At 34.2% G+C, this 13,339-nt stretch overlaps 1 protein-coding gene across 1 annotated transcript; it reads left to right on the top strand.

Annotated features, from left to right (window-relative positions):
- Nucleotides 1–638: 638 nt before the first annotated feature.
- Nucleotides 639–11,992, top strand: LOC112057846 (nuclear RNA export factor 1). Its single transcript, XM_024098406.2, has 10 exons — nt 639–945; nt 1,123–1,716; nt 2,693–2,883; nt 3,834–3,943; nt 6,187–6,223; nt 7,211–7,458; nt 8,101–8,269; nt 8,743–8,907; nt 9,554–9,720; nt 10,443–11,992. The coding sequence occupies exons 1-10, from the start codon at nt 894–896 to the stop codon at nt 10,540–10,542; spliced, it is 1,833 nt and encodes a 610-aa protein (XP_023954174.2). The 5' UTR covers nt 639–893; the 3' UTR covers nt 10,543–11,992.
- Nucleotides 11,993–13,339: the final 1,347 nt, after the last annotated feature.

Below are 13,339 nucleotides of genomic sequence, written 5' to 3'. Positions count from 1 at the left end.
TGAAAACAAAAATGCAGATGTGGAAATCTACTAACTATGCGGGAAAACATCTAAATGTAGCATACAAATAAATAATTATCTCTTTCTATAAAATCTTATAAATTAGTAGGTATGATTTTATTTCCCATAGAAGTAAAATAGTAGGTTTTTGATAATTTTTATGGCAGCACCATAAGTTTTCTTGGAATTTTGGAAGCCATTTGTGAATGAGAATTGCGAATGTGGGTGTGACGCAGTGTTCCCTACTGAGGCGTTTTCCCCCCATATTTAGGGGGTAAATAATTGCGATGGGATTTTTTAGGGGACTGAATTTTTTAGGAGTATTTTCAGGGATTTATTGATTTTTTAATATTTTTAAATTGATAATATTATTATTTCTTTCTTGACCTAGCGACTTATTACCAGGCGACCTCTGTGGCGACTGGCGGCAATTTTTATCCAATAAAAAAAATGTTGAATTTATTCAATGTCAACATGTATGATTTCAAAAATTCTGAATCTTCAGATGAAGACGTAATATTTTATGTATAACATAAACATGAATTTATATTTTTTAGAAGGACAACCCATTACATAAGGCAATTTTAGGGGCAAACTTTAGGGATAAATATGTTTGAGAGTTGGTAACACTGTTGTGACGTGACGTCATTATTTAACGCGCCACCGCCATTACTGATTGATGCGAAAGTAGATTCTGAAATAGTCATTTTTGCTTAATTTAAGTTCTATGAGTACGTAATTTGGTAGATTACACTTCTTAACAGTGCAAAGAAATTGTTGCGCTCATATATCAACCAAATAAAATAAAAACGTTTACGACAGTTGGCAAAGATTCCTCATCAACTTTGCAGTTTGCGTGGTGTAATAACTTGTGGAACATTTTTGTAAACAAAATGCCCAAGCGTGGTGGAAGACTACGAAATTGGAAACCAAATGAACATTTTGGTGAGTGCATTTTACATATTTTGATTGAAAAGTGATTAAAAAAAAGTGTACGATATATTTTATAAACAAGGAAATATCCTTCCAACAACCTTTAATTTATCTACTCAACGTGGCTTGATTTTTTTTTGTGTTTGATGTTGTTAGAGTTGTTTAATAATGTCTTCATGTCTATTACAGAACATGATGACCGTTCACATTCGAATAACACGAGGCGAGTTAGTTTCAAACCTGGCACAAACCATAGGAAGAACAAATTTCGTTCTTGGAATGATGCATCTCAAATATTACTGGAAGGCGACATTGACATGGGAGCGTCTGGCGGTCAGGGTCCCAACAAAAGAGGATTCAGAAGTAGAGGAGGTAGACTTGGTTCACCAGCGCCCAGACCAGCTGCAAGAAAGAAGTTTATACCTGGCGTATTACCTTGGTATCAAATAGTCATTCCATATGGAGCAAAACACGAGAAAGATGTCATTCTACGAGCTCTGTTAAGTTTCCTGTCACCAGATGTTTTCATACCTCATTATTACAAGATTAATGGTAATGCTGCTGTATTTTTTGTTGATGATGTGAAAATAGCAGAGAAACTATTTTATGCAGACCGCAAGATTGTTATGACAGATGGGTTTAAATTGGTTGTGATTGTGCGCAACTCAGTGCCCAACGTCACCATTGATGCTGATATGAAGCAGAAGATGAAACTCGCTATGGCTAAGAGGTATAATGCAACTACAAAGGCATTGGATTTAACAAAGTTCCATGCGGACCCAGGTACGTTTTGTATATCTAACTTGCATATCAAACTTTGCTTACAATATTTATAGAAAAATATATTAATTTACCATTGTGGTTCAATATTAAATTATAAACATATATTATAAAGCTGAATAGTTATTTAGGTTGGTTGAATATACTTATCTCAGGAACTACTGTTTCTGTTTACTGTTGTAATGTTTGTAAAAGTTCTTTTGTGTATGATAGTCCATTGATCAAGGAAAGCTCTAGGGTTCTTTCTTCTGCGCCATTTTTGCACTTAGCCATGTGATTGGCAATAGTGTGCGGGTCCTTCGGTGTATTTCCCGGGTGTATAGCCTCATGGAGTGTTGCTGAGTAACCAATGTAGGTTGCTCGTTATTCTGTTACACCACTCCAATTATTACTATTGCCAACTATTGTTTTTAGCTTATCTCCTGTGAAGTATATTAGTTTCTTTCATTTTGCCAACTTTTTTAGTAGTCATATAACATATAAACAATGTAAGTTCAGAGCTTTTTATTCATAGAGTAAGAGACACTCTTTTTGATGAACTATCTGGCTTACTGGGTAGGCGGTAATTCTTAAATAGTTTAAAACAGAGAGGTCCTGGGTTTGATTCCCAGCACAGATCAGTTTCGAATTTCAAAGTTTTGGAATTGGCTCAGGTCTGGTATGGCTCTAGGCTTTGTTTGTGGCTAGTTACCACCTTACAGGCAAAGCCTTACCACTAAATTATCTATATAATCAGGAGAGATTGATATAGTTGAAACAGTTCTTTTAGATTGGTCAAGTCTAAAAGAACTGTTTCAACTATATAATTATACTAGCGGACGCCCACAGATTGGTCCGCCCTTAGACATCCTTAATCCGGCTCTGCCGCAAAATCCGTTTTCAGCAGATGTTTACTAACTATAAACTACCTCTCTGCCAAATTTTAGTCCAGTACCTTTACTTATTAAGATATATGTATAATCAATACTATTTTTTACAGATTTATCAGACATCTTCTGTGCACTGTTCCGCCCAGTGATAATGCTGGCAGCAATAGACATAATAGCTGAGAACATTCCTGATCTGGAGGCTTTGAATCTGAATGACAACAAGCTCCATGGTATTGAACACCTGAAGATTCTCTGCACCAAGTTGAAAAATCTTAAAATTCTGTACTTAGGTGACAACAAGGTAAGTTGTATCATCATCATCATCATCATCATCCTATCAGTAATGAATCACATCTCTATATAGACACCCAGATCTCAGAATGATCTGACTTTAGGTTCTCAGTAGCATCTCATGTGCTTTGAATACCTGCGTTTTTGTGGAGGCTCGCTCTGGGCTGGTACAAGGTGAGAATGGTAACTATAAAAAAAGTGTACATGGCCGATTTTTGTATATATTTTGAAGGATTATCAAAATTATTATTCTTAAGCAGTATCAAAAGTGTCAGACACGTTTCGTTGAGGAGCACTTTTGTCAGACTTTAAAGCTAAAAATAACCGTTATGGCAGATGTTACACGATTATTTGATGACACCAAAACCAATTTGGATAATTCTTTTTATTTTTGTTCTTATAAAATTTATATAGCATCTCTCAGAACATTATTACAAATCGTTTTATTTAAATCGGTTCCATATTTTAGGCGCTATGGTAGGACAATACACATTTTGGCTACTCTATAGTCTGATAAAAAAAGACTGACTTGAACCCTGACCTTACTTTAATTACTTTTTTTTGGTCAGGGATCAAATCACAACTTTTGTAGGTGATGAGTTCGGCTCCTTGACTGTTGAGCTATTAGCCTTCAATTGGATCTATGAGACAGCTGAATTGATTTGGGCCACTGTTCATTATTATTATTATAGCTTGGCAACTTCGTTCGTAACACTCCCGATGTTCCGCGCGGGCCGGGCGTGTAGCGATGAATGAAAAACGACTGATGCACTTCATTTCCCCGCACGATTTCACACTGCTGTCTTTTCCTCTGTCGCCCGCATATCATGGGAGTATTATCAACAAACTTGCCAGACTATAAATAATTGCAGTTTTTGTGGATTATAGTAGGTTTTTTGTAATTGAAACAAGTATCTTGTTATAATCTGCTATAAAAGAAAAAAAAATGTTTTTTTCCAGATAATGTTCCTTGGATCTCTGGACCCCCTCAAACTGTTGCCTCTCGTGGAATTGTACCTCAAAGGAAATCCATTGGTGAAAAGGTTCAATGACCATGACATTTATGTGAGGTAATTGTGTTCATTTTCCGAGTGACTTTGGAGAATGCCAGACGCATTGGCATGAGGTATAACCAAGTTAAATACTTGGCCTGGAACTTGTAGGGTTCACAGATGACTATTATGAAGCTTTTAAACAAGAAAAGTTAAAACATGAGAAAGAAGTTATTACACTCTCACTCTATGATTACTTGCGTCTGATCCTTTCATCATAAAGTTGATTTCTGCAGATTAGCTTTCTCTAATCTTATTTATACAAGTTTTTACTTTAAGTTTGTCCTAAGAATTGCCATTTTAGGAGCTATGACGCCTCAGACAAACAGATAAACATGATAAACGCCTTTATTATAGATCTGATTTGTTGATGTACATATAATTTGAACATGTTTTAAAGGTGGTTTCACATTACAGGGTTCTCAACTAAACCAACCAACTTCAGTAAAGATCTATAGTGTGTATAATAAAGAGAAACAGCCATTTCGGATTTTCGTTCAAACTAGTCTTCCATCAATGGGCTTTACAGTTCCCAGGACTCATATAATCAAGCTAACACACTCATCCCGATCGACCCTTTATGTCACAATTCAAGTCACAAAGGAAACGCCCTAAGAGAGTTGTTCTGCCCATCTCTTCTGCCTTCAGTTCAGGCTCTACCATGTTTGCTTCTGCACTCGTCTAAAACCCCCACTGAGTTCCCATTAAGGAGCCTACAGCAATTACATAAATTACGAAATAAATATCTGGGCTTTTGCCCAGTTATAATACACTAACTTACTTGTTATTATAACTATGACCATAAATAATGAATAACATTTTTTTTTAAAAGTCTTGCATCTTGTACCTACTTTAAGGGCCAGTTTCACTACCTTCTGATAAGTGTTTGATAGTGTACAAATTTTGTCTTTGTCATTTGACATAACCATGCTACAGACTTGCTGTTTTATCTGAACAGTCAAATTGTTCAGTTATATTGTATGAGTGTAGTGTCCGTCAGTTTTAACTGTACAGATTTTTCAAATCATTTTGATTGAAATATTGATTAGATAAAATTGTACAGTAAAACAGCACAGTTAAATCTGACGATCTGTAGTGTGACTAAGAAAGTGTCAGAACTTCATAGTCAGTTAGATTATCTGACACTTAGCAGACAATGGTGAAACTGGCCCTAGCAACTGCAAGAAATATTATGAAGTAAAGGTAAAGTACCGTAGATATTCAAAGTAAAATGCTTTATTTTAATAGAGGTTTAAATAAAGCATTTTGTTTAGTTTGAATATTGTTTTTAAAGGAGTTTGAAGATTTTACAATGGGAGGTCATCTATGGTATAATCTGAATATTGTCTTTGGAAAATAATGAATTACATTCAGATGATTAAAAACTATGAAAAATAGTATTTTGTTTAGGCATAATATTCATGTCCATATAAGACATGAAATTAATATCTAACTAAAATGGAATTAATTCTCTATTTTCTCATGACATAATATTGGGTTGGGGAATAAGGTCATAGTTATTTAAACAAAAATAAATAGTTATAAAAACTAATAATTTGCTGTTGTTCTTTACGGCCATATCCGCCCTCTTTTACCAATTTGTTTAATTCCATTCCAACAATAATCTCCTGGTCTGGTATCAAAGAATTTGTTGTCAAGCCAATTTTTAAAAAGTCTTTATTGTCAAAGGTAATGGTCCTCATGAGGTATCATAGAGATCGGAAAAGATGTTAATAGGTTTGTGCATTAACCCGAGATTATGGCAGATGCTTAAAGCATCAGATTCAAGCTTGAAGTGCTTTGAATACATATGTAACATGAGGCTTGGCATTGTCATGAAGGTGTAAGGTTTGGCCTTATCCGTGTGGACTTTTCAGACAAATAGTCATCGTCACTTGGCTATGTTATGCTCTTTCATCCTGTCCTGAAATATTTCAGTGTAGCAGCCGTGCAATAGCACAGTTTTGTAGAGCAGAAAGAGCTCTATAGAATCAATATCTTCACTTTCTCAAACAGCAAGAAAAATATCGTTAAACAAAAGGAAATCTAGAATTGCTATGAACTTATTGCCCAACCTATTAATAATATCATATTTTTGATCATCTATGTTTTCCAAAAGTTTTCACAACAGGCACCTTTCTGATAAAATAAAGGTGGATGGATGTATGGCTGACCGCAGAGTATAAATCTTCAAACCCCTTTATTGTGAATGTTACTAATGCTTGTGAGTTTCAGAATTATATCTTCCAATGTTTATCCAGTGACGTCAGGAAGAAGTTCCCTAAACTGGTGAGACTGGTAAGTCATAATAAAAGATTAAAAACTGAAGTATAATAATTATACACATACCTTCCCTTTGTATAATCAAAGAGGCATCCACCTACCACCCATAGGCAATGTGTTGCTGACTCCCTTACAATTTTCAGTACTTTCTCATTGAGATTTCTATGGTATTACAATCAATTTACCTAATTAACGTTTATATGTGACAGTTTGTTAAATGTCAAAGACGTCCTTAGCCCATTGATCACAAGTCTGGGGATGTGCTCGGAGCTTTCTCTCTGCCACAAGATGGACCCGACATCCGCACAATGGACCCATGGAGTGCTGAGATATTTGTCTTATAATATAGTTTATTTATTTACTAGCGGACGCTCGCGACTTCGTCCGCGTGAAACTCGACGTGAACTTTCAAGTACCGCTGCCCTACCCTTACCCATGTTTATTATTTTTTGCGCAATCATAAGAGCCTTCTCCTGACAATAACAGGCACATTAAAAAAAATAGTGAAATCGGTCCAGTGTTCACGCGTGATGGCGTGACTAAGGAATATATGGATTCATTTTAATATACAGGGTGCTCGGGAGTATTTCTCATAACTCTGGGGTTATATTCTTTACTAAAAATTAATTAAAAATTTTCAAGGCGCATGTGTTCTAAAATTAATATTTTCGGGGTAAATGATACCTGTTTCTTTTATAAATAGATCTTAAAATTTGTCTGATAAACGCATCGTTATAATTATGACGTAGCCGTATTTTAAAATGAAAGTATAGATAAAGGCGTGTATTACATGGATAGTCGGAATTATTTTGAATTACTTTGTATGAAAACAAAAAGTTTTATTTTTTAGTTAAAAAATATTAGTTATATGTACAGTTCGGCTCCTATAAGTGGACTCGTCAACACCTTGAAGTTATGGGAAATACTTTCGAGCACCCTGTATATAGTTTTATTATCTTAACTTAAAACTACAATATTTAAGATTTAACATTCACAATTTAGGACGGCGTGGATCTACCCCCGGCAATCGGTTTCGACGTGTCAGACGAAGTTACTCTACCTTCCAACCGTCAGTGGTTCCTCGTAGACCAGGCCGGTCAGAACTTGGTCCGAGACTTCGTCACTCAATACTTTGCGATATATGACTCGGACTCTCGGCAGCCATTGCTCGAGGCTTACGAAGAAACGGCCATGTTTTCTATGGCGGCCACATACCCAACTGGGGATATGAGAAATGCTCCTGAAAACAAGTAAGATTTTTCATATGTTACATTTTAATGTTTGGCTGGTGGGCTTACTACCCTAGTTACCACCCTACCGGCAAGCGATTTAGCGTTCTGGTACAATGTGTACAAACCGAAAGGGTTGTGGATTTTCATCCTCCTCGTAACAAGTTAGTTCGCTTCCATCTTTTATTGCATTATCACTTATCATCAGGTGAGATTGCAGTCAAGGGCTTGTAAAGAAAAAACCTTTACGTCTTTTCAGTAGAAACTGCTTTTCAAAAAAATTTGTACAAAGAGTACTTCTATCTATCTAATCTTATAAATAAACAACAATTTATTACAAATTATTACAACAATTATTTTTTTATTTTGTTGGGATGCAGAAGAGCTTAAAAACATAAAATTATAAGGATAAATCATAGCAAACATAATGTAGTTGTGTGGTATAGAAATAGTCACTTACTTACTTTATATTTAACTAGTAGTTCCGAAGATTACCCCATTTAAAAAATGTGACAAACTTACAAACTTTACCTCTTTATAATATTAGTATAGATTGACATTCATTCAACATTTGCTGAAAACAAAGTGGTCTATGGCCAGACAATGTCTGTCCGGTCATATATTATAATTATATCAAATAAAATCAAGATTTTGTTATTGCAGATTAAACGCGTACATATCTAAAAGTCGCAACATAATGAGAATAACAGAGAGAGAATCCAGAAGAAGATATCTGAAGATTGGCAAGTTGCAAGTGGTCTCTTTCTTGTCAGACTTGCCGAAGACTAAACATGACCTGCTGGGCTTTGCTGTTGATTTACCTGTGTTTACAGTGAGTGGTTTGTTTAATTTTTTTATTGTAAAATACCTTGGGGTTGACCTAGAATGTTGCCTGATGAAAAAAATATAGATCTAAGCTTTTATAACCCAAACTGAACAATAACTTTACACATGGTAAACCAAATACTGACAGTACCTATCCCCGACGTTTATTGACAATAGCAGACGTCCCGCGCTGCGCCTGTGTAGTTCCCGTTCCCGTGGGAATATAGGGATAAAATATAGCCTATGTTACTCCCTGATAATCTAGCTTTCCATTGGTAAAACAATTTCAAAATCGGTTTAGTTCATCCAGTGATTATTACAAACTCACCAAAATCACCTCTTTATAATAATAGTATCAAATAAATAACGTCTTCTACAACTCATTTTAGTAGTCGATTTTTTCTTTCTTCTCTGTGTTTATCTTGAGATTACTTTCATTATTTGTTGAAAATCATGTTAATCTATTTGTATTGTTTACAGCCTGGTATGATTGTGCTAACAATGAACGGAGTGTTTAAAGAGACCAACGTATCCGGTAACCCAACGAGATCGTTCCACCGGACATTCGTCATCATACCCAACAGTAATGGCGGCTTCTCCATCACCAATGACATGATGTTCGTTACCAACACTACCAGAGAACAGGTCAGGACATAGAGAATTACTTCTTAAGTAATTTAGTAGTAACTTGGGCATAATGTGATGTACTAAGAAAGTCTTTTTTTTATTGATGGGCAGGTTTAAGCTTGGCAGTTGTATTTACTCAGACTGACTGATTAATATCTAAGGCAGAGACATACATACGTATTCTTAACTTGGTCAGATCAACGCTGCGAGATGCAACTCCACGCCCTTAATTCTTTCACTTTACCATTTAAAACTAATTTTATCATAGTACACGCTCGCGACTTCGTCCGCGTGAAAATCGGTGTATTTGTATTTTCGATTGCACAAAAATCACTAACGCGACTAGCAGCGTGACGGTGTTCACGCTGCCTAACAAACAACTGAGCTTGAGTCATCATATACCCTTATTTATACCATCACTGTTGCAATTACGTACAAATACCTCTCCCTCACAATAACATAAATAATACCACCCATAAACGAGGAACTCGTAACATTATAGTTAGTACTCTTTTGTTTGATATACTCTGAATTTAATATGACGCGAGTATATTAAAGTGGGCGGTTAATTGTGCCTCTGAGTATATATGAAAAGTTAGCCTCTAACTAAAATAGGTTACTAACTCAATAGAACGTCAAACTGAACAACAAATTTCCATTGCAGGAAGCCAAAGCGTTCTCAGCAGGCACAGAGCAGCCGGCGGCGCCAGTAGTGCAAGCGCCGGCGGTGGCGCCGCAGCCAGCACTACAACCGCTGTACGACGACAACCAGCGCATGATGCTGAACATGCTGGGCCAGCAGACGGGCATGAACGAGCATTGGAGTGTCAAGTAAGGAACTTTATTTATTTGGGACTAGCTGCCGCCGCGCGGTTTCACCCGCGTGGTTCCCGTTTCCGTAGGAATATGGGGATAATACATAGCCTATAGGCTTCCTCGATAAATGGACTATCTATCACTGAAATAATTTTTCTAATTGGACCAGTAGTTCTTGAGATTAGCGCGTTCAATCAAACAAACAAACTATTCAGCTTTATAATATTATTATAGATATATAGATAATGAATATAATTGATGATATTGATTTTTGTGAGACTTTCGGGGAAATCAAGTTAATATAATTAGTTAATACATAAAAAACAAAGATTGACAGTAAGATGTTAGTAAAATAATAAAGAAATCTTTAAAATTTCAACATCAATCAAACATATTATAATGTAATGGCTGTAAGTGTGTTAAATATTTGAAAATTAAAATTTTCATGTGTTTCTCAAAAAAATATGATGATTTTTTTTTTTGATCTAGTAAAATGTTAATGAACAATTTAACACCCTTTTAAAAAAGTGTCCACACTAGCCTATCGTTACTGAGTCAAACGTTGACACTAATTCCGCTGACAGAAAAACGCATCATAATTGGTCCATTCATTTTATTATCATATAAACACACATAGATTGAATCTTACCTCTTATTTGTTTAGATATAATACTAGTTTTATAATATTAGTTAAGAATATAAAGTTACAAGTTATTGATGAGGTTTTTTGATTACAGCTGTTTGCAAGAAACCGGTTGGGACTACCAACGTGCTCTCTTCATCTTCAACCAACTGCAGTCTGAAGGCAAGATACCTCCTGAAGCCTTCGTCAAATGAATCTTGCTGGTTTCTCAATGGCTGTGCCTTTTTGGATACCATTCCTTGAAAAAAAGTAAAGAAAAAAGAAAAGAGAACCTTGTTGTATATAATATAATAATAAATAATATTTTTAAGTGAAATTAAAACATAATGAAGACATGAATGAAGAATGAAATACAGAAGAATGAGTTTTAGTAAAAAAAAAATTACCAAAAAAAAAATGAGTAACATGAAAAAATTTTTTGTCATAAGTTAGCAAAAAAGGTGTAAAATTTAAGTTAAATTTAAATGTACATTTGCGAATACAAAAAAGAAAAAAAAAATGTTACAAAAAAAAAATATAATAAAAAATGCTATTGTATACTAAAAAATTATATATAAAGAACACTTTGTAATTTTTTGTCTATATTAAGCTCGTTATCAACTGGGTAGTGGCCAATAAATTCACTGTCTGTCAATCTATCTATTGGCATTTTTAGATCTCACGACTCAGTTGGTAACGCGCATACGGATATAATATTTTGCATAGCAATATGTTTTTTCATAATGTAAATTATATCCAAATCGCATCAAATTGAAGTATATATCCCCCCGACTATATAAAAAATTTTTAGCTGGCATTTTATACACTTTCTCACGATGTGCGAAGATTTATAGTTGTATTGTAAAGATATGGCAAATATTCTTTTTAAAATAAATAAAAAAAATATATCTATAACAAAACATGTAAGCAAAACGCCATTCCCAGTCACTTTTTCATATACATTTCTTATTTCCCATTCACATGTAAGTTTAGTGCATACATACTCAGTGGCACAATTATCCGCCCACTTTAATATTTTCGTGTCATTAAAGTGGGCGGATAATTGTGCCTCTGAGTATATTATGTGCAAGTTTGTGAATGTGTTGAGAGGCCAGTGAAAATTATTTTTTATATAAGTACCTAGTTGTTATAAAATATTTCATTGAAGACTGCAAGCAATACAGTTCTTGTGCAAATCTGTAAAATATTTGCACTGAAAACATTTTTGATTATCAAATAAATTAAATGTATCTATGTTAAATAGGACCTAATTCATTTTATATTAATGTTTGAATTTGTGTGTATATATGCTAGCGTTTGTAGTGGAATATGAGTAGATTATGAACTTTAAAGTAAGATACATTAGGTCTATTTTTCATTAATTGATACCGAAAATTTTAAAAACGTAGAAGCAATATTTTTATGTAGAAATTTGAATTGTATCGTAACACGTTCGCTGCGGCACTGATATTTCTGTACTTTCCTCTCTTACTGAAAGTTTATGTGGTGCGATACGAGGTCAATGGACTTCGTAACTCTTGCAGACAGTAGCCGTACGAGGTCCATTGACCTCGTAACACTTGAAGACGTTAGGTGTACGAGGTCAATTGACCTCGTACCGCAGCGAACGTGTTAAGATTAAGATGTGTGTTTAAAATAATTGATTGATTGATTGAAAAAAAACGTAGTTTTCAAAAAACAATTTCACACTATGAAGTTGTTATTAATCATTTTCAATCAAACATTTTATCAACTTTGTCATCTTTTAAATTTTTAACATTAATAAGTATTTTCAAAGTTTATATTTTCATTTGAGTTATCGTATGATGAAAATTAATTTAAAGCTAATCTGACGATGTTTATTGTCCAATTAAAGATAGCTTTAGCCATGATCATTTTATTGTTTTAACAATCGTTGTAATGTGGTATATATTTATATTATGCTCCAAACTTCTAGTCTATTCTGATGTAGTACACTGCGCAGCAAACGCCTTGTGTTCAGAACGGACTAAAAGTTTGGCGCAAACACAAAGTTGTACTATTTCAATACAGTAATTCAATTAATTCCAGAACAAATTCAAATGTTCTAGAATTAAAAATATGTATTGAAGTACATAAAAATATATGTTTATTTATGTAGCAAAAATATTTAATAATGTAAATATATTGTTTGTGTAGTATTCACTCTTCACATATTGAAGCAAAGTTTCTTGACTTTTGTAGTAAATTGTGGAAATATTTTGAAAAAAAAAAAATTACAAACAATGCATTTCATTGGCTACTGACACGCTAATGGAGTGACATTTTATAAATTGAAATAACATTCAATTTAATACAAATTACGTAAGATGCTTTGCTTCTGTCTATGTACTATGGCTTTTTTATGAACTCTGTTCTAAGAGACATACTTAAATTTGAAATACTGTATGAGTACTCTACATGAAAAAAAAAATGTAAAAAATATTGTTTAAATAAAAATAACTACTACACTGTAGTACATACTTTAAGTTAAAATTTCGTTATAGAAATGAATGATTTTTTTTTAATTTTCTTTTTTGTTATTATAATTGTGGGGAATTTGGTGGCTCATGTTGGTTTTTATGGCCTACGTCCTCATAAACGGCCGGTTTTATGGTTTCCGTTGACAGGTTGCATTGACTGCAACCTCATGGTGTATTCTTATGGTGTTTGAGTGGATTTACTCTACCCGTGGAATATTGGCGGCGGAACCCCTTGGAAACTCCTCGTGGGTTAGCCGTATGGTGTTATCTCCCTAGTCCCATGGTGTCACGGTACGGTATATACTAGCTGTGTGTTGAGGACGCCCAATCTTCTGAGCTGGTTATGGGTTGTGCATAGGGAAATGTAGGTAATGTTCTGAAATGAATACACTTTACGAGAATAAAGTTTTATTTTTAATGAATAATGATGCGTTTTTATTGTAAATCCTTTAAAATTTTGAGAAAAATAGTTCTAGTAAAATATAAAAGGTACGATTTTTTTTATAAAGGA

This window comes from Bicyclus anynana, chromosome 16 (assembly GCF_947172395.1).
Source record: "Bicyclus anynana chromosome 16, ilBicAnyn1.1, whole genome shotgun sequence".
Lineage (NCBI taxonomy): Eukaryota > Metazoa > Arthropoda > Insecta > Lepidoptera > Nymphalidae > Bicyclus > Bicyclus anynana.
Note: the sequence above shows the minus strand (reverse complement) of the source record. Positions and strands in the feature narration are given on the sequence as shown.